Raw genomic sequence first — 20,590 nt, forward strand, 5'->3', positions numbered from 1 at the left:
CTATCTCGCTCGTGGATTGATTCCGGTCGATTGCAATCGTCGGGTGGGATTGGGTTACGTGACCTCCACACCTGTGCTGGCGGTGTGCACGACAAAAGTATCAGATAACATCCTTCTTGCATTCCCTTCTACTTTTCGTTACGCAAGTGTTCGACTATGTACTCTCTCTCTTGCATAGTTCGACTCAGTAGAGTAAGGCCTCCTGGGTCTCTTACTCTGCAAATCAGGTATAGTTCGACAGCGACTAGATCTACGGAAGATAAAGCTCGTTTTACAGGTTGGAGTGTTCGTTCACCTCGAGACGTAAGCTCAAAAACATATCAAACCCGAAACAGACAAGACTCCTAATCGTATTTTCCCCAGCTATATAATCATTTGTCGACATATGTAGTGGGACAAGAAAAGGCTAAACGGACACTCTCTGTCGCGTAAGTCTTTGTGAATATGTATGATGGGCTAATCAACAAAGCTGATGTTAATTCGATTTTTAGCGTATTCAATCATTATCATCGTATATCCCCTCGACTTGCATCACAAGAACCTTCCCAGCCACCTCACCCAGCTCAATCACCTCCCAGAGCCCAACCTCCGCCTACCATACTAGATCCACCAATTTCAGCTTCTTCGTCCCGCTCAACGACGTGGGAACGTCCAACAAGACGAGATGATATTGATCCGATGAGTTGGGATCCAAGTAAAGCGGGCACACAACTCGAAGATGGACATAAAAGAGATGCTACAACAGTCACAGGGGCAGATGGGACTGATCCTACTTTGACCCATGATCTTCTAACGGATAGATCTAGAGAAGGCCAATGGGGTAAGTTGATCTTCTTCACATCTATTGCGGGGATCAACTGACCAGATTTTGGCAATAGCGAGAGATGGTTACTTCAGTGCTAGACCTCCTCCACCCTTACCCTCCTTACTTGGTCACACTATGAAGAAGCGCAAGACACATGATTATGATAGAAACGTGCATCCAGGAGAAGGGGATCGAGGTCGACGAAGGAGAGAACAAGCTGAATCGGATACGAATATTAAGTTACCTATATTGGAAGAGGAAGGTCACGGCTCAAGAGATGCCAAAGAAGAAGTCATCATTGAGAAGAGTAATGTTTTGATGGTGTAAGTGGCTTTTCAGCTCTAATTGTGTGACCTAGTGATGCATGAGCTAACAACCCTGTAGCGGACCAACGGGAACTGGAAAAACGTTGATGGCCAAAACCTTAGCGAGAATACTAGATGTACCCTTTGCGTGAGTGCCTATAACAATTATCAGCAGCCCTGTGCGCCAAAGGGGAAGTAGACTAACAGACTCCTATATCAGTTCTTGTGACGCCACTACCTACACTCAAGCGGGATATGTTGGGGAAGATGTGGAAAACTGTGTGCTACGATTATTGCAAAACGCGGAGTATGATGTCAACAGAGCTGAGTGAGTCTCCCATATCCATCGTCTCCTTTCTTGACATCTAGCTTCTTTGTCCCGAAAGTTCATGCTGAAGTATAATTGCAGGGTTGGTATCATACACATTGACGAGATAGATAAACTCGCTCGACGGGGTGGTGGCGATTTTGGATCTTGGGGAGGGGGAAGGGATGTGGGTGGAGAAGGGGTTCAACAAGCACTACTTAGATTACTCGAAGGAACAACTTTGACTTTACAGGCTAAAGCTCCGGCTATTTCTTCAACACCTCCAATCTCGCCAAACTCCCCAAATACTCTTGGAGGAGCAGGTCCAAGCTCTCCGGGTACGACTTTAGGACCGAAAGCGGAGAGTAAGAGCGCGTATGGGGAACCACCAGGATGGGATCCTAATAACCCTATGAATCGAAATTTAGGTGGGAAGAAATCTATTAGGGAAGGCCTACCAGGATTCAGTGGTGGCGGATCTCCTGGTGAGTTCATGTCGCTATCATGACCTTAATCAGCGAAAGATGAAGCTGACAAATTAAGTTAACTGTGAAAACAAGCAGGAGGGAAAGGAGAAACGTTTGTCGTTGATACCTCGAATATCTTGTTCGTTCTCTCTGGTGCTTTCGTGGGTTTGGATCAAATCGTGAATAGGCGTTTAGGCAAAGGAGTAAGTCCGATCATTTCACGTTTCTTTCGTAGTGTCTATCGGCATTTACTGATACGCAATGCAGTCCATAGGATTCGGTGCACCACTACCGAAATCACCTGCCATACCAGTTTCTCCGACTTCGGCACTTCCATTGACAGGACTGTCTACTCCCGACTTGACAACATACGGATTAATACCAGAATTTTTAGGTAGATTGCCAGTCATCTCGGTATTGTCTAATCTCACGTTGGAAGATATGATTCGAATCTTAGTTGAGCCTCGAAACGCACTGATAAAGCAATATCAAGCTTTATTCGAGAAATATGGATCGCAATTGCGATTTACCGATAAAGCGGTCAAAGAGGTTGCTAGAGAAGGCTTGGAACGAGGTGGGGGTGCTAGAGGACTAAGAGGAATTATCGAAGAAAGATTGGGTGATGCTATGTTCGAAGTGCCAGGATCTGTAAGCTCTCTGATTTCCCTCTTACTCCTTCCGAAGCACTCTCATCTCTCCTTATGAAGTATTCAGCTGAATTTCATCCATCCCAGTCTGTAAGATATTGCTTGATAACAGAGGCGGTAATCAAACAACAAGAACCTGCAGTATACTTTTCAAGAGGACAAAGGATGGCTTATCTGCAAGCTATAGAAGATGAAGATGGGGTAGATATCATTGCTCAAGGAATCGAAGATTCAGAAGAGCCTGAAAAGATTAGTGCGACGGGATGATTGCAACAGATTTGTAAGAGCATGTCTGTTCTGTTGTATTGTAAGATATATAGTAATCATGGAGACAATGTATTCGTTTCTTCAATTTTGCATAAGATGGATGAATATGTTACACGTTTCAGAACAACCCAGGTTCGCGTTCTACGCAATTTGCTTTGATCAAAGTGTGGGCCAAGTAGGATCTATAGGTTTGAAATCACCTTGACCTCTAAAAGATTCAAGTAAGTTGGCTTGATCATTTAACATGAATCTATCCGATTGAGATTTTCCTTGTTTTGCCAATCCCCGCCATCGTTCGAAATCTTCTGAATTCCTCTTATCCCCATGAGCAGATTCAGGATTATCCCAATCTGTTATTGATGACAATACCAAATCAGCATACATCATTCAGACGAGGAGATGAGAACCATTATCAAAGTTGATCACCCGGGACGAAGATGATGATGTTGATGAGGTTTGATATTTATACTTACGTCCTCTTGAAAATCCTAACAAAGTAGTAATCTTCTTTTTTGGGATATCGTAAACCAATGAACATATTCTATTTTACCATTTAGGCATCAGTCGAGATCAAGAGTATCAAGAGTATCAAGAATAATGAGTGATTGTTGGGAATTTATCGATATCATCCTTAAAGCTTGGTTCAAATCAAACTTACGTTCCAGTCTCTTCTCTACGAAGATCAGCGGAATCAGCATGTGCAGTTCATCAAACCATCCAACTACTGGGGTACTTACAGCCAATTACATTGCCATAATTCACCTGGTCTGATACATTGATAATCTGCTTTTTGATAATTATACCTTCCTGCCTATATATAAAAGCATATATCATAATGAGATTTCATCAGTTCAACCGCAACAACGACGACAATAACAATATCGGCTAAATTCAGTATGATAATATGATCAAATGGGGATAATCAATTCACCATTGGTCCTCCATGAATCGCATAAGCTATATAATCAACCTTGTTAAGTTACATCCAAGAACAAGAAAAAGAAATAGAAAATTGTGTATGACCCTTCATGTTCCAACTTACTTATTCTATCTTCATGAGAGAACCACCTGATTTTGGTGTTCAATCAGTGATTCCGCACGGTAAGAAAAGTTAATCATCGGACTGTACGTGAAACTCACATTTCATATCTCCATTTTTCAGGCTCACCAGTCTCGACGTTGTTAGCATCGTAATCATATATCAAGTGAAGATCGCTGACATCACTCCAGTATTCAGCCTCAACTCATTCAGACTTATCTTACCAACTTTTGCGATACAGTACGAGTCAAATCGACTTACCCGATATCCTTCTTCCACTGTTCTTGAACTTGTTGGTCTTCAGTCGGGTAAATCATCTTTTTGTTTGCTGTATGAGTTACTATGAGGATGCGAAACGTCGAGGAAGTACTCCCTTCTATATCTTATATGCTAAACGAATATCATACGGACTGTGGACTGTGAAGATGTGCGTGGTCATCCTCACATGCATGACAACGTCATCAATTCATCGGCAATAGCAGGTAGATATACAACATTTCCGCCATCGATCATTATCAGGGCAAACCAATCGTCTTATCCATTCACCGAACCGGCGGCAAAGTGTCTACATCTCTTTTCCATTCTTCTCGATGTGTGACAAAGAAGGTGAAATTCATCACGAGCATTCTTTTCCTATAAAGTCATAATACAGATTGATCCGAGTATCTAAATATATATACAAACACAAATCCACACTTCTGATCCTTAGCTAACTTTGTCAGCTTACATTGTGCCATCATCGATTGCTTCACTCTTTAGTTATCATAAGGATTCTTCAAACTGTTTTCCCTCTCTTTCCCCTTCCCATCTGCATTTTCGTACAAATGTTGACTATCCAATCGCTGGGCAAGATTATCACCTTCCGCAGTAGGTCCTGCACTTGGTTCACTTCCCGAAGCCAAATATTCTTCCCATTCTCTTCTTTCAGTCTCTGACATCGGTAGACCATCTAGGCCTGATGCATCTGAAGGTACTAGACCTCCTATCGAGTTACTTTTCTTCTCCACTGGGTAGCCCGATTGAGATGATGCGCCGATATGACCTTCAGCATAAGCTGGGGGGATTTCCCCTAGTCCTTGAAGTGAAACATCCTCGTATCCCGGAACGGACGCCGAGTGATGAGCAGTTGGGGAAGTAAGATCGATAATCTCAGCAGCAGTGTCCAAGTGTCCGCCAGGAGGGGCGGCAGATGGATGAGCGTGTTTGAGGTCGATAGGAGGGTCGACAGTACTTTCTCCTTCCATTGCATCTGAATAGTGGGATTGCGATGAATGTGTTTGATTCAAAGGAGGTCGATTAGGATTTCTAGAAGGGAGCGGAGGTGGAATCAATCTTCCTCCTTTCCCTTGTGGATGCACAGCAACGGGTGATTGGAGAGGAGGAGTCGACGTTGGCGATGGATTATGACTACCTAATTGTGTTGGATAATGGATTTTTTCTGTTTCAGGATCACTTTCATATTCCCTTCCATCGGTTTGATCAGGCGTAGGAGGTAATTTGATCGTTTCACCCTCGTTCAATTCTAAATCACTGCTTTCTTGAACCACGATATCGAGAGAATTGCCCTTCATAGCTTGTGCACGTCCACTTTCAGCATCTTTAAGAGCGGATTGTAATTCGGCAGCTTCTCGAGGTACTTTGACCTTACCAGCGAGCTGTTTCCGTGATAATTGAATCAGTACGAGAAGCAATTATAGTTATCAAATCAGAGAAACAACTCACAATGTCACCCGCTTTGACACCGGGCCAATGATACATGGCTCCATTTTCGTCAAATCGTTCCACAAAAACTTGTCCAACAACTTCTACACCGGCATAGACACCTCTACTTTTGACGTAACTGAATAACGGAGCACGTTCCAAGCCAGCTTCTACCGCTGCTCCTGCTCCGTACGGTCCTGCAACAACTGCTAATTCAGCTCCGATGGTGACCTTATGTGTCTTGAATGAATCGAGAGCTTCTTGTGTCCGAATGACCAAAACGCAATCATAAACATCCACACCGATAAGGAACTGTCAATGAGGGATTTAGCGATAGCGTAGAGCATATGAGATATTTCACTCACTCCTGCAGTCAAGTTATTGGGCGAAATACTAGCAGGAGCAGACCAAGCTGTTCCATTGCGATAATCAGGATCTTCATCACTCGTGAGAGCTCGGAAATGTTGGAAAAACAAGGTACTCACTTCCATCAGGTAACTTAGCAACGACGACTCCAGCACCACCTGCTCCGCCGAAAGGCGCAAATCCAGTTCTCATAGAAGTGAAGATTGCTAAACCTTTCGCACTCGCTATCATTGCTGGAGGAATCTTACGAATCACCTTGACTTTCTTCTTCTTCTTGGCATCATTTGGTGCCGACGGATCGACTTTTTCTTTCTCTTCTGTCACAATTCCGTCAACTGGATGGTGTGAATGTGTTGTCAGCGAACGTGACGACGAAGCCTATATGAGCAGGAAGTGTGTGGAGGACCGGCAATAGGGGAGTCAAGCATCCAAAAACATGTGAGATTGGTGATGGAAAGAAATCGGATAGAGGTGTAGGTAAAGGACAGGGAGAAAGACCGTTAAGATGGGGATGTGAAAATAGCAGATAAACGTAAAGCTAGGTAGGAATGTAAGGAGGTTGGAACGCTCGAAAGCGCAAAACATGGGTTCAGACGTATACAGGTACAACTTCAGTGGGTGCAGATTATGTGTCATTCTAGCTATCGAACTTTGTACTCACCAGTGAAAGATCTCAATATCCTAGCACATTTATCCATTTCTTTTGGGAAATCACCCGTGACGGGCCAAAACGCTTCTGTACCAAATCTTTTTTCTGCTATATCATTCACTCTCCCACCTATATTATCAGATATCTTTACACTTTTATCAATTGCTATTTTGCCCCATACTGATCCTCTTGCCTTCATCTTATCTTTCCATCCTGGATTTTCGGGTGTAGCGGGTCGTGAAGAAGCTGATGATGAAGTAGCTCCTCCTGTTCTCTTAGGTGGAGGTTGAAGTGACATCGTCGTCGTATCACTACTGGATTACGATATGAATCAGTAGATGGAGATGGGTTCGACGTGGATCGTGAGGTTACAAACGATCAATGGTTACAATCTACCAATGATAATGGAAGAATAGCAAGATGAACTGGAAAGGGGAATGTTGCCGACGTCATGTAAGAAGTGATAATATTGAGTAGTGTCGGGATTTATAATCAGCGACACGACCGCGCATTAATATATACCCTCAATCGTCATCACCATACGCTTCCCTCCATTATTAACCCATCCAATCAAGCATCTCAACGGACAGTAACATCAAGCATAGCATAGCATTGTCAATCTAGCAGTCTCGCTATGATCACATTGAAGGCTATGTAGATGTCATACTATAGAGCCTTAAGATACAATAGCACTTTACAGAACAGCAAGAATTCGGTCGAAGAGCACAGCTTTTCTCAAGATAACCTAAATTAGCGTTCATCTGTGTCGGGCGCCGAGACAGTGAGTATGCAAGCATACTGGAGTAGCCTCATCAACATGTCTATACTGTCTTCATACACAAGATGCTCAAGTGATCGGTGATTCGTACTATGCATATACTATAGGACTTGTCATCTGCAACCTGCGCTATTGAGGTTGCTACATTGTTTCTTCCTTTACACTACATTTTGAGACTCTGATATCTTCCAGTACCCTTGCGTTCCGTCAACCGGCACTAGAACAGTATGATCAGCACCATTTCGCATCGAATTTTCAGACACTTGCTCACCGTTCAGCCCTAAAGGAATTTCTTGATCAACCATGAAACTCCGACAATACCCAGTAGGATAGATTGGTTAATTACCATGAATTCTCTTGAGGCATCTGAAGAACCTGACGATCCACTTGAAGTCGTATTTGTGTTAGAAGTAGAAGTGGAATCATTGTCTGATAAAGCAGTTCTAACAATACAGCCATTACCCCAAGTCTGTGATGAACAAGAACCATTGTTTTCAGTTTGATTCTTGATCATATCAGTTGCTAAAGTACCATTTCGTACCATACAATTATGAAAAGTCGATCCGTTCGAAGTAACGTTTGTTTGTGTAGATCCAAATGAATCACAGACGTAATTCGCACATGTTGAATTGACGAAACAACACAAACTATCTGTTGAATTAGCTGGTAAATCTGGACATGACCAATATGTTTCGGGTGATGACATTATTCGAGATATATATGTATGAAGTGAAATTCAGTTTCAGTAAGGTGGATATCCCTCTTTGGTACTTGCTGAGCTATAAGTTGTGAGGTTTGAGATATCTGGTGTAAGTCTCTTAAAGAGAGAGAGAGAGAGATGAATTGTGAGTTGTTGAGGGATCAAAGCATATCCTCCTCGATATACATATCAAGCCCCTTTATATACCTTTTCATACACACCAGTCGTCCGGCTAAGATCCAAATTGAGATTCTTGGCATTCAACATACCAAACGGCATGCCGATGCTATTATGAAGTAATCCGGTTACCATCCGCACTGAGGACGGGGACAGCGTGGAGATTAGGAGCGGGGGTGACACATCGTAATCTGAGCTAGTTTGGAAGCCGCTGAGAGCGCTTCTGTCATTTACCCTCTGTCATCTTACCGATACCGATCATGGGCTGAAGAGATGTCCTGATATCATGAGCATGTGGTGAAAAGAAAGTGGGGCATGGGACTACTCTAGTTGAATTAGGTGTACAACGTTATTTTGTTTTGGGGCTAAAATGGTTAATAACGTTATTTCACCTGAAAAGCGAGCAATTGAGCAAAGTGAGCAGACCTGAAAGGTAGTTAAGCGGTAAAATGTTATCAACTACGAGTATTAGGTACAACTATCTCGGGATCCGGCACATGTCATCTCGTGCAAACTGTAATAAAACAATCTTAAATGGGCGCCGGATGATTCCGAGGTAATACCGATATAAGGGTGCTCTTCCTGCCAGCTGCATCTGTGATAACCGCCTCCTCCAAGTGGGATATGGAACGCTCCTACTGCCGTTCGGAGCTTGAAATCCATCCGAATCCGCCATGACGCAAGGTTAACGGAATCGAGTCTTACTGCATGATGGCCAACTCGGCAACGCCGCCATTGTAAATCATCAAGCGCCGGTTCATGAAATCCGGTCAGTCACCTACCATGTTAGATACAGTCTGACAAAATCGTATGTTATGTTATATATATATTTAATTGTACATTGTACCGGTTCAAGCTTACCTTTTGGATCTGAGAAAGCGATGAGGTCTGAGAAGAGGATCAATCAAGTCCAAGCTCACGAAACACTTATCGTTATGTGGACGAAATCTTCGATCCCATAGCATGAGATAGTCGAATCTTCACATAAGTATCTTTTCGGATCTGTACGAATCATGCAAGAATCTCCCGACGATATTCTCGATGCTAATTAATACCTTTCAATGAGATCCAATGAAATCAATGAATAACGATGAGTGGGATATGGGTCTCAATCAATTCAGAATATGACCAACTAAGCGTTGCATTACAGTGCTTTAGCGATGACAGGATAACGCACTGACAATCTTCGATTAACATCTGATGACGAATGACAGAAGAAGAAACGCATTGACCTCGTCCCCTGTTATACGTCAAAAGAAAAATTTCATTCCCTCAATTTCGATCATCTCTTGGACCTCATCAAGCGTTCTTCACCTCATTCATACCTGCTGTAAGTTAGCATCAAACCGCCAATACTACTTCCCCTTCGGCCTACTTGACCTTCACCTTTGACTACCACCGTTTATCAGTGACCGTTGGATCAGGAACAAAAGATGGATCTGGAAGAAGGAGAAATCATCCCTAATACTCGTATAACACCTCGACCCATAACGACATCCCCCCGATCTGACCGCACAACACAAATACAAAAGTCCCCCAATCGTTCTAATTCTTACCCATACTCAGACCCCAGAAGGACGAAATATATATCAGGATACCCTCGTTCAATATCTACCAACGAAACTTATCGACCAGAAGGTCCGGCTCACGTGAGAAAAAGTGTAGATTCCTGGACACACAAAACAAAGTCAATACCTACCGAGCCAAGAAAGAGAAGCTCTACCCATCCTTTAAGTCTGAATCAAGATAAGAACAGTGAATTCCCTCGCGAGCTTGAAGATATGCATGAGGCTGAACAACGTGTCAGGACACCACCTTCACCTCACAGAGGACCAGACTTAACGTTATCTTCGAAAACCCCTAGGGATACAATGGAAACGATCCCTCAGACTCACAAGGAGCATGATAAGGGGCAACCAACCTCTACCGTTCATGTCTCTGGGCAGATACCAGGATTCACGTATCAATATCCCGAAGAACTCGGATCGGGAGAGGTCAAAGAAAGCGGAAATGCAACTGTATCAAGTGAGTATAGCATAACGAAATCCGAGATCCATCAATGACAGATACTGAGATACAATTATTGATTATGAATTAGCCCCCATCATGACAGTCAATGTAGTTCCACTGACTCCTCCTTCCACTGCTGCATTGTACTCGCCTCAAGTACCTTCAACCGCTCCCCAATCACCCACATCCAATATCCTTTCAACTCATAACGAAGAATTGATATCTCAGGTCGTTCGACTTCAGGAAGAACTCAAAATCGTCAGATATCAGAGGCACGAAGAAGGGAGTAGCAAAGAACAGCAAATTCAGCAGAACAATACTCAGATTGCTCAGATGAATGAGCAGATCAAAATAGCTTACGCCATCATCACAAAGAATAAAGAAACCGAGCGTCAACACCAATGGAATATGAGTCAAGCTAAATTGGATTTGTATCAAGCCAGAGAAAAGTTGATGAAGGAGAAAGAACGTAATCGAGGTGGGATGAAATATCTTGAACAGATGAGTGTATTAAAGAAGGAAAGGAACGAATTGAAAGATCAACTAGAAAAACATAGAAATGATCAACAAACAGAACCACTCTCGTCTGTAGTCGAGACTTTGATGAAAGACATAGGAAAATTGGAAGAAAGGCTGGAACAATACAAGAACATTGAAAGCGAACGTGACGACATCAAAAAAGAGAATACACGGCTGAACGTTCTTCTGGTCAATCTACAAGAGGATATAAAAGCAGCAGATACAACTTACGTGGATAAGATTGCTGAACAGGTCAAAATTTGTGAAGAGGAACGTGATAGAGCTAAATCAGCATGGACCAAATGTTCCGAATTGAGAAGACAGTCTCAAGTGACCAAAGAAGAATTGACATCTATGACGGCACAATGTCTGGTTCTCTCGATTGAGAAGGAGGAATTCGGACGAGTAAAAAGGCAGTTGGAATCCACAATTGAGGAGAAAATGAAGCAATCGGCCATTCTTCAAATCAAGGAAGCCGAAATTGTCGAGTTACAGAAGAATATGCAGGAGGGGGACATTGAGGTAAAACGACTGAAAGAAGCGATTAAGAAAATCCAGATGAAGAACGCGAAGCTTAAGCCTTCATCACTTATGGTCAAACGGACCTGTCGGCCAATCCATCCTCATCCCTTATCACTGGTTCAGGCCCTTCCACGACCTTTGGTCGCTAATACCAAGTCAATTGATTCAGCGGAGATTCAGCCAACTTGTGCAATCGAAAGATCTGACAAAAACAAGACCGTGAGCGAGGATATTCCGCTACGAGTCAGCTTTGTGACTAAATCTCGATACGATAATCTGGAAAGGGAGCTTGAAGAATGTAAGCAGACTATCAAAAACCTGCAGGCAAGGTTACAGAATTCAAATGGTGAGTGCCTCAATGACTGATGGTCCGCCGTTTGCTTATTGCGAATCAATCTTGTAAGACCATCCGGCTTCTGTCCAACAAAAGCTGCTTTCTTCGGAACCTCAACAGATAGCCCAAACTTATGGGCAGAGATTCACTCAAGCTATGGCTGAATTACGGGGGTTCAAGAGGAAATACGAAGAGTGTTGGGCTTGGACAAGCGAGAAGAGGTGTACATCAAAGGCGGATAGCTGTGGTCACTCTCAAAGCGGAGATGCATCGGGCGAGATGAACACGGATGCGGAGGAAAGGACGGGTCAGTAGAAGATCATCCCCAGAGCGGGAAGGCATTATTTAGCTGATGAAATCCAGAGACAGTAGATCTCGCAGTTGAACGACGAAGAGCTATAAGAGTGAAAGGGTTGAATATCCTCCAATCACATAATTTAGTATTCAGGAGTCAGACCCAGAAGGGATAGAGGCATAGGATACAGAGGCGTATGGAAAGTAACATCTAATTGAATACGAAGTCGTGAGGGGATAGTTGGCTTACGGAAGCAAAACGTTTCGCTTACATGGATGAAGTACATGTTGTATATTTTCGGAATTCGATTGAAGATGTTGTTGTGATATAACCTTGGTGACATGCAGAATAGATCACATGTATGATAACCATCGATCGCTGATAGGGACAATCTTTTCAACAATCAACAGATACATCCAACTACATGATCCTGCTGATGTTGTATCTGATTTGAGACAAGCAAATCAGCTTCATTTCCTTCTTCTTGGTCATTTGCGGCGTTGGAAGGATTATAGCTAAGTTATCAAGGAGGGGAATAGTTTTCAAGCCCTCAGTCTCGCCTTTACGATCCCCTTCCACACCCGTCTTATTCCTCTCCCTTTTGAAAAGAGGAATATGTTCTGACCTATCGAAACTGAAGTTACGATGGAGGGTGTGTATTTTGTCTTATATAACGGATTACCAGATGTATCTTCATCGGGCTTGAGCAAGGTAGCAGGATAGAGTTGGGAGGAGAAGGGACTAAGACTTACTGTACTATCACATTGCCTCCTGATGCTTCGATGTCATGAGATGAAGTATGGTCGTGATTGAAAGCTGTCCTTGAGCGCTTCGTTTCATTGCGAAAGGTTGAAAGCAATCACGACGCGTAGATTCACTGACGCGCCTATCCCCAATCATAAAAGTCACTGCTGCGGGGTTCTCTGTCCCATGCCTAAGCCACCATGATTGTCCCTTGATTCAGGATCTCACTTCCCCGTTCCGGGTCTAATTGCATGATTTGTTGAGAGATATGACGTACGCACGGGATCATCGTTGTGAGGAAGTCCATTATAAAAAAGAGGGTCATCAGAACATTAACTTGTTACGGACAAAAGTTACCAAAACAAGAATATAGAAAGTACGAGTAGTACTGAAAGTGATCACCATCCCCCCATTCCTTTCCCTTGATTTCCGTTCACTCCCAAGTCAAGAGTTAGCATATAGATATCTACATAACAAGTATTGTATCTGTATCAAGCTCCTTTCATCCATCTCATTCGATAAACGACTCGATCACTCAACTGCTTAGAGTACTCCGATTACATTAACCGATCCCAAGAAAGATGTTTCTGTATAACGTCCATACCCCTCAGAAGACGTTCGCGTTGACATACAAGGGTGAGTGCTGGTCATCTTTACTTATTATCTCCTTATCATCCCCCCAAAGATTTCTTAACCTACTGGAGGAGAACGCCGCTGATTCGCGTCGTGTTTGTGCAGAGGACGAAGGTCAATCCAAGCTATTCGAAAGAATATGGGCTAAATCGACTTTGACAAACGAGCAGAAGAAGGGCGCAACCCTTTTATACGAGTTTGAAGGTGACAGATGGTCCTTGGATGATGGTGAGTATCTTTATGGAGTTGCCACAACGGGAGTTATGTACATTGGCAGGTACTGACATTCACGCTATCGTCTCTTTTCTCCATTTGTAGATGACGATCTTGAAATACTTAAAAGTAGATTCCCACCATCGTCAAGTCCTTCAGCTACTTTACACATCCAATTACCACAACAACATGTCAATTTCAGTAACCCACCTGCATATACTTCACCTTCGATATCATCACCGTCATCTAAACTAAAGAATAAGGTGAAATCATCAAAATCCACTTCTGCGTCTGCTTCAAAACCCAGCTCAGAGGAAAAACCTTCTTCTTCACCTGCTCCAGCATCGAAACCTAAATCTGTCAACGGTGCATCATCGTCAGAGAAAGAGAAGAAAGATACTTCATCAGAGAAGAAGAAGGATGCTCAATCAGCTTTAGGTATCGGAAGTTCAACTTTAGGTGAACCAGTCAACGGTTCAAAAGTCACCAAGACTGATGAAAACAATAAATTGTTCAATGAAAAGAGTGATACTCCAGTTGGAGAAACCAAAAGATCAGTCAGTAAACCTAAATCTGTCATGAGCTCCAAATCAAGAAAAAGTAAATGGGGTGATGATGAGGCTGAACCGTTGGGTGTGACAAGAAGGAGGGAATGGGAAGAGGTGAGTGACTCAAACGTACAGTTTCGATAATCATATTGTGCTGATCAGATGGCTTATTCGCGGTTGATCGTAGTTCCATAACAACAACGGTGTGAGGACTGTCATGGGTAAAGTCAATGGAGTACCAAATAGTACGTTCATCTCAATTCCTGTTTCACTTTCAATAACCTTAACCCGTCTTCTCGCTATATTTCGTTGCTCACTTCAAACCACCTGGACAGTCCGCATGTTACTCAAATCAGGATATAGACACGTTTACGTATCTCGTGATTTCGCTTTGAAGCATAAGCTTGTCCCTAAGAAGGTTAGTTGCGATTCACCATGACCTGGAGTCTTACCACCTGACGCTAATCCTCATTTGGGACAGTTCGCAATGGGATCAATGGGATATACAGGTCTTAAGATTATTGGAAACATTGATGTCACAATCGGAACCAAAACAGCTTCTCACCAAGCCTATATCAGTGAAGAAAATCATTTCGATGTAATTTTAGGTAGAAGCTGGTTAGAAAAAATGGCTATCAAGTGAGTATTCACGGTAGACTGAAGCTCGAGTAAAGCAGATTTGAGGAGACTGACACAGCCCTATTGTTTCTTTTGGTAGAATCGATCCTCTTGATCAGACCGCCTTAACGTATATGGACAACGGCGAAGCCATTCCGTGTGATTTGGTAGTATTGAAAGACGACAAAGGGAATGTGATCACTATCACTTAAGATGATTAAGATTAACAAACATCATTCTTTTCAGGGAGGGGTGATCAACTAGTCATCACTTTTTGGCATGGCCCAGTAGCCGGAGGGGTGGTGTCGACTCGCTCCATAGATTATCATGTTGGTGATTGTAGAACGAGGGTCAGGACAATCTTGAATAGTAGAATTTTTGCGAATACACGTTTGGCACATATCCTTTTTCCGATTTTTTCATTTGGATCTAAAATTTGAGTTGATTTGTTTCGGTTCGATTGATTGACAGGTTGATCTAATAGTATACCAAAAGATATATAGATATGAAAATGCAGTCGCATCGCAAATTGACTTGTTTGCCTTCTGTGCCACATTGAATGAGCCAAAACAAACACAATATTACATCTATCCTATGTTATCCCAGTTTAAAGTCAAGAGTTCTATAGACATCTATATGTCACAAAAAGACCCAAAAACAATCTTGGAAACGGAGACAATCGATAACATTGCCAGCACACTTTCGACTGAACCGCCAACACCTATCAGAGTACAAGGCGTGACAGAGTAGTCGAATCAACACTTATTCTTCTTGAGTTGATCATCACCCAAAATGAAACCAATGCAGGATAACGAAAGGGTTATCAACCAAAGTACCCAAACCACCAATTGTTTAACAGTTGAATCTATCAGTCCCACCAAACTTCTCAAGAGCTTTTCCAAGATAGTCGAATGTATATTCCTTTCATCAACATATAAGATCTCTAGTCCATCTTGCTTTGGTTGAGGAATTGTTTTCGCCTTTGTCTTTGACTCGGATTCCAATTCTTCTGATTTTGACATTGGGTTTGACATGTTTATTTTCGTGTTTGGGGATAAATGGAATTCCGGTCTATTGATAATTTCCATAGCTGATCTCCAACCATCTTCATGAAATCCATAACCTGTCCAAGCTCCAACAAAGTAAATATTTCTTTTACCTTGAATATTGCCAAGAGATCTCTGTAGATTGATTAAAGAAGGAGTTAATTCAGGATGATGATATATCCATTTGGAAATTGTCTTTTTCGGATCAGGTGGGATGGGTGGATTGAGTGTTACGAATACTTGACCATGTTTGGAGATTGGGAGTGATTGTAAGATGTTCAAGTTGAATGTTCTATCTCATCGGCAACGGAAGGGTAGTCAAAGAACTCTCCTAGTCAGTATTCTGACATGCTCCAGAAACACAGGCCTGTTGATTGTTCGGAAAGGTCTCACTCACATCGAAATCGAGTTGACATCTGACGCAGAAGTTTTGGTTTCAAGATCGCCCGAGAGGGGTGCAGTCGAAGTTAAGTAGTTCCAAGCTGAGTGAACAGCACCTTGTCAGTTTCAGAGACACTGAGAATGTCGCAAACGATATTCAGCTTACCTGTCCAAGCTTTCTTTCGAATTGGCATCAACTATTATACAGCGTCATCAGCTCTTTGATGCCTTACGAGGAGGGATCGTGGGGACCAAACAAGTTTGTGTTCCGTTTATGCAAATTTTTAACTCACGTTCTCGTCATAATGAACCACAGCTTCATTAGCACTCCATTGACAACCTCCCAAGAGTGTTTTTTCTTCAGGAGAAATGTTCGATCCAAGCAACTGGACGGCTTGATCTGTATGTGTTCTGCAGGTCCCAAGTCAGTCCATGATATTTCTCAGAATTTGGTGTCAATCAGAGTTGACTTACGCGATGATCACCTTGTCAAAGAGTTGCTCTTTGCCCATTTCCGTGCTCAGCAGAACGCCATTCTCAATAGGTGTAATTGACTGTATACCCGTTTTCAAGTGGAGTCTGGACGGGTGTATTTGAGATATGATGTGATCTACGTATGTTTTGCTGTTTCTCATTTGAGCGAGTCAGCATCGGTGAATAATTGTTGTTGACATGACGGGAAAATACAGCTCACGATCCACCTTTTATAGTCAACCAAGAAGGTTTACCCCATAATTGTAACATTTGATGATTATGGAAAAATCGAATCAAAGCAAAAGCTGGAAAATCAAGTGCTACTTTTTCGGGTGGTATTGACCATATCCCAGCTGTCAATGGCTACACAGCGATTTCAAACGCTGGAAGTTAACATCCAACATACTCACCGGGATAAGGGATGTGATGATGATGATGATGATCGAAATCCGCTCACCAACAGGTAATCCTCTTTGAAAGCTTGACTATATCCTTGTTTGTCTAGATATTCTCCTATACTCATACTGTGTATTTCACCCTTGTCAGAAAGGAAATCAATTGCAAATAAGTTGAACCGCAATATATCCCAAATCATTCTATATACACGAGGCTTGAAGCTACGTTAAAACAGAGGAATAACATTTGATGAGCTGTAAACCCCCACCATGGATGTAGAGAAAGAACGTAACACCGACATATTCGATCCTTGACAGAACAGTGACCATAAATCATCACTTGCCCATTCAAATTTACCTTTATCTCTAGATAAAGAGAATGACATTGTTGTCTTGATCAACTCAATTCCTGATCTCACTAGGAACTTGTGAAAGTTCGGGTAATTTTTTTCGTTTATTGCGATCTACAACGAACAGATCACGTTAGGATGTATCGCTGAATACGAGATCGAGGGACGAGTCTGCATCTGTTTCGAGGTGTACACGAAAGATCAGATATTGGATGATTCTAGAAATCTCACGAATGCACTGTAGTTTGATTATTGCATGAGAACCGAAACATTAACTTATCAGCTGAACTTTTCAAAATTAGAGTAAAAGGATGACGTAAAAACTGATAACGATAAGATAAAAGAACAATTCAAAACTCACGTGTCAATATCACATTTCTCTTTTCCTGGTCCTGACAGTACAATTGAATCTGACGTTAGCATACATCTTCTACTTGTACTGCATATGGTTGTGTGATGAGACGACAGGGCGAGGCCTCATGGTCGTCGATAAAGGATGCACTCACTTTCAAATTCAACAGTATGAGCATGTCCACCCCACCAATCTGCCTGTTCGTATATATGCACTTCATGATCCGAGTACTGATTAAGATTCTGTAACGATCTCATGTATCAATCGTGCTTTTCCGTCACGGACCAGTTTCGAACCAAACAGTATTTATGGAAATGAAACTCACCCATAGTGAAGAAAGTCCGGAAACTCCTCCACCGATAATAGCTATTTTCATCACACCAGTCAAGTCGATTCGAGAAGCAGAGAGAGAGATGTCGGGAGAAAGTGAGCAGAATCCGGAAATCCTTTTCAAACCATTCAACTAAACCTCTGACGCTTATATATCTGTATGACTGCCTTTTGACAAATACGTATCCTTTCTTGTACATGTATTATGACGATTGTCAGAACGTGTTTTTTTGACTTCTTCAAAGATAGTACAGACCCGTCTCTTATTTGCGATGTGATCGAAAGGGTGTGTTCGTACCTTGCTCGGCTTGGAATACCTGTATCTTTCAACTTCTCTTCGCTTTCTGACCGAGAAGATGCGCCTTTTTTTTCTTCCGAGATGGTGGGTATTCTAATGAAGAGAGGGATGTCGTGAAGCGATGCTGTGTATCTTGGGCCACACTAGAAGCTTACTACGATGGGGCGTGGGAATGTATTAGCTCTCGATCGATATAGGAGTGAAGTAGTCTTACCGCAATTAATGCCTTCAGTCGATTCCAGTGAAAAGTGGGGGATTGTGAAGTGGGGAGACGGATGAAGAAACGCTTACACTATTCCTGTTCCAGAATTCTATGTGAGGTCGTGTTCGGACCTGAAAGAAAGGTTCTTCGATCGATCGATCGATCAATCAATCAGTTCCTTGACGCCCAGTCTTCGTCCGCCGTAAGCGCAGAATTTGGGTAAAATGGGGTGATCAGTTTGTGATTCTTGTAGGCGATGATGAAACAAGTGATCGTCTTAGTCTTGATATCTTCTGCGTTATCGGAACACACACTACGAGTGTACTCTACGCTTTTATTCCTATTTATAAGGTACGGGAAGGAAGGGGTCGACTATGAAAGTAGAACAACAATTCCGAGAAGAAAAATCCAGATTTGTCAATCTCATCTTTTAGATTGTCTTTTTTCAATGCATTTCTACTCCCTGCATCTTGAGTCGAAAATACATTCGGACAGCTAGTTAAGATATTCTATAGGACATTGGGGAAAACCAAGATCTTTTAGGGATATATGCATCAACGAACGATGTAATTATCAGATCTTCCATTCAAGGGTTTTCCGTTCGTTTATCGTTAAGGGTTTGTTCCTCGAAGAAAAATCCGGAGGTATACCCGAGTGATCAGACGGAATAGCAAAATACGGAGGTCCGAAATACAGTAGCTCTTACACATTCATACTTTACATCACTTCAGCATCCCAAACACGTCCTCTGATACCTTCCAAATAAGAGAACCAGGCTGCATGTCACATGAAATACTGACTAGTGAGTGAAACACGCCGTGGCGTACGAGTACAGCACGAGTACACAACCCATATCTTTACACGTCCTTTTGGTTCTCTAATTTGTGGCGTTGATCAAGACCATCGACCATTTTCTCCTAATTGCTGTGTATTATGATCTTAGTCAGAGTGGGGATCCCGAATCACTTGATGGCCCCTATGCTGTCTATCTACTCTTACATAAGATTGATTTTAGAAAAGTGAGGTTTTTTTTTGAAAGAGGACAAAGGAAAGATCTAGAATTCCTTGTGAAGCGAACTGCAACAATTGATCATCAAGTTCTACAACAATCAAGACAGCACGAGCATCTCGTCCGCATCATTGCCACTTATGCGGTTCACCCCATTTGCACCATGATGTGAGAGTCAGAAGACCGAAGAAAACCTTTCCGTTGTAACAATAGCTCTTCCTTTCATCCCCTTTTTGACACTGAGCGTCATACGAGTACAGACTTGTGAGGTAAATATGGCATACATGTTAAAAGAGAGTATGAATTGGCCACTCAATTTCTGCTAGTACTGATTTATGAGCTATCCTATTCGCATTCCGACTAAAAATCCTACATTTGACTTAACGACATGTACTCTGATATAGGTAGTGAAAGAGATTCACCTGATACTCAATCGGATAAGTCTCATACGCAAGATCTCGAGCACAGATTGGATCAAGCTCTGAGAGAAGCCGATAATCTGAAAAGAGAGTTGAGACGAAAGTCTTCGAGGTGTGTATTCCTTTAGATCCCCGACTGTCTCCTCATCACCTAAGCCTAATCAGGCGAGAAGAGATACGAGATGCTAATGATCTCTTCAGGTCTTCAGGATCGTCTGGTGCCAGTCCAATTCATCTAACTGAACCTCCGACAGACGTCTCCGGCTCTCATCCCAAGTATGGCAAATATCACAACCGGCAATACTCTGATGATCTCAGTGATCGTGTATCAGCCTGGGACGAACAGGACTACGGCTCACCTCATACACGCACTCAAAGACCCAGCTACAGTCAAGACCCCATAACATCTCTGTTATCTGGTGCATGTTTTGGTATGGGAGCCGGTTTAGTTGGATCTTTCTTTCCGCCAAGAAGAACTGTCTTTTACGATAATGGCTCTCGCGCTACATTCCTTAGCCAGCCTTTAGTTGCAACCACAAGCTACAGGCTGCGACCAGGCGATACACTGTATCTATGAGGTGGGGATGGTTCGAAACACAATCCCAACAACAAAGGACCATGTGAGCTGTTTTTGATGTCAGGAATTAGGAATCAGCCATGTAATACATTAGTCTGTCAAGGCAATTCATT

General features: G+C 42.5%; 7 protein-coding genes across 7 annotated transcripts; 3 read left to right on the forward strand and 4 right to left on the reverse strand.

Annotated features, from left to right (window-relative positions):
* Positions 1 to 156: 156 nt before the first annotated feature.
* IL334_000257 (uncharacterized protein) lies at positions 157 to 2,798 on the forward strand (the record flags this gene model as incomplete). The annotated part of the gene is made up of 10 exons (XM_062932041.1): positions 157 to 303; positions 364 to 428; positions 492 to 820; positions 879 to 1,128; positions 1,190 to 1,258; positions 1,331 to 1,438; positions 1,520 to 1,902; positions 1,981 to 2,087; positions 2,152 to 2,532; positions 2,619 to 2,798. 10 exons carry the CDS (start codon positions 157 to 159, stop codon positions 2,796 to 2,798), a joined length of 2,019 nt encoding a protein of 672 aa, XP_062788092.1.
* A 159-nt stretch (positions 2,799 to 2,957) lies between these two features.
* On the reverse strand, positions 2,958 to 4,154 carry IL334_000258 (uncharacterized protein; the record flags this gene model as incomplete). Its single annotated transcript, XM_062932042.1, has 8 exons — positions 2,958 to 3,148; positions 3,272 to 3,339; positions 3,457 to 3,471; positions 3,536 to 3,609; positions 3,730 to 3,755; positions 3,841 to 3,866; positions 3,939 to 4,013; positions 4,099 to 4,154. The coding sequence occupies 8 exons, from the start codon at positions 4,152 to 4,154 to the stop codon at positions 2,958 to 2,960; spliced, it is 531 nt and encodes a 176-aa protein (XP_062788093.1).
* Positions 4,155 to 4,592: 438 nt separating this feature from the next.
* On the reverse strand, positions 4,593 to 6,851 carry IL334_000259 (uncharacterized protein; the record flags this gene model as incomplete). Its single annotated transcript, XM_062932043.1, has 5 exons — positions 4,593 to 5,492; positions 5,560 to 5,850; positions 5,904 to 5,950; positions 6,024 to 6,239; positions 6,566 to 6,851. 5 exons carry the CDS (start codon positions 6,849 to 6,851, stop codon positions 4,593 to 4,595), a joined length of 1,740 nt encoding a protein of 579 aa, XP_062788094.1.
* Positions 6,852 to 7,611: 760 nt separating this feature from the next.
* IL334_000260 (uncharacterized protein) lies at positions 7,612 to 8,037 on the reverse strand (the record flags this gene model as incomplete). The annotated part of the gene is made up of 1 exon (XM_062932044.1): positions 7,612 to 8,037. The coding sequence occupies one exon, from the start codon at positions 8,035 to 8,037 to the stop codon at positions 7,612 to 7,614; it is 426 nt and encodes a 141-aa protein (XP_062788095.1).
* A 1,952-nt stretch (positions 8,038 to 9,989) lies between these two features.
* Positions 9,990 to 11,908, forward strand: IL334_000261 (uncharacterized protein; the record flags this gene model as incomplete). The annotated part of the gene is made up of 3 exons (XM_062932045.1): positions 9,990 to 10,233; positions 10,307 to 11,605; positions 11,664 to 11,908. The coding sequence occupies 3 exons, from the start codon at positions 9,990 to 9,992 to the stop codon at positions 11,906 to 11,908; spliced, it is 1,788 nt and encodes a 595-aa protein (XP_062788096.1).
* A 3,491-nt stretch (positions 11,909 to 15,399) lies between these two features.
* Positions 15,400 to 17,326, reverse strand: IL334_000262 (uncharacterized protein; the record flags this gene model as incomplete). Its single annotated transcript, XM_062932046.1, has 8 exons — positions 15,400 to 15,982; positions 16,088 to 16,172; positions 16,238 to 16,268; positions 16,365 to 16,482; positions 16,546 to 16,695; positions 16,766 to 16,908; positions 17,003 to 17,162; positions 17,241 to 17,326. The coding sequence occupies 8 exons, from the start codon at positions 17,324 to 17,326 to the stop codon at positions 15,400 to 15,402; spliced, it is 1,356 nt and encodes a 451-aa protein (XP_062788097.1).
* A 2,543-nt stretch (positions 17,327 to 19,869) lies between these two features.
* On the forward strand, positions 19,870 to 20,477 carry IL334_000263 (uncharacterized protein; the record flags this gene model as incomplete). Its single annotated transcript, XM_062932047.1, has 2 exons — positions 19,870 to 20,012; positions 20,102 to 20,477. 2 exons carry the CDS (start codon positions 19,870 to 19,872, stop codon positions 20,475 to 20,477), a joined length of 519 nt encoding a protein of 172 aa, XP_062788098.1.
* Positions 20,478 to 20,590: the final 113 nt, after the last annotated feature.

This window comes from Kwoniella shivajii, chromosome 1 (assembly GCF_035658355.1).
Source record: "Kwoniella shivajii chromosome 1, complete sequence".
NCBI classification, from domain to species: Eukaryota; Fungi; Basidiomycota; class Tremellomycetes; order Tremellales; family Cryptococcaceae; genus Kwoniella; species Kwoniella shivajii.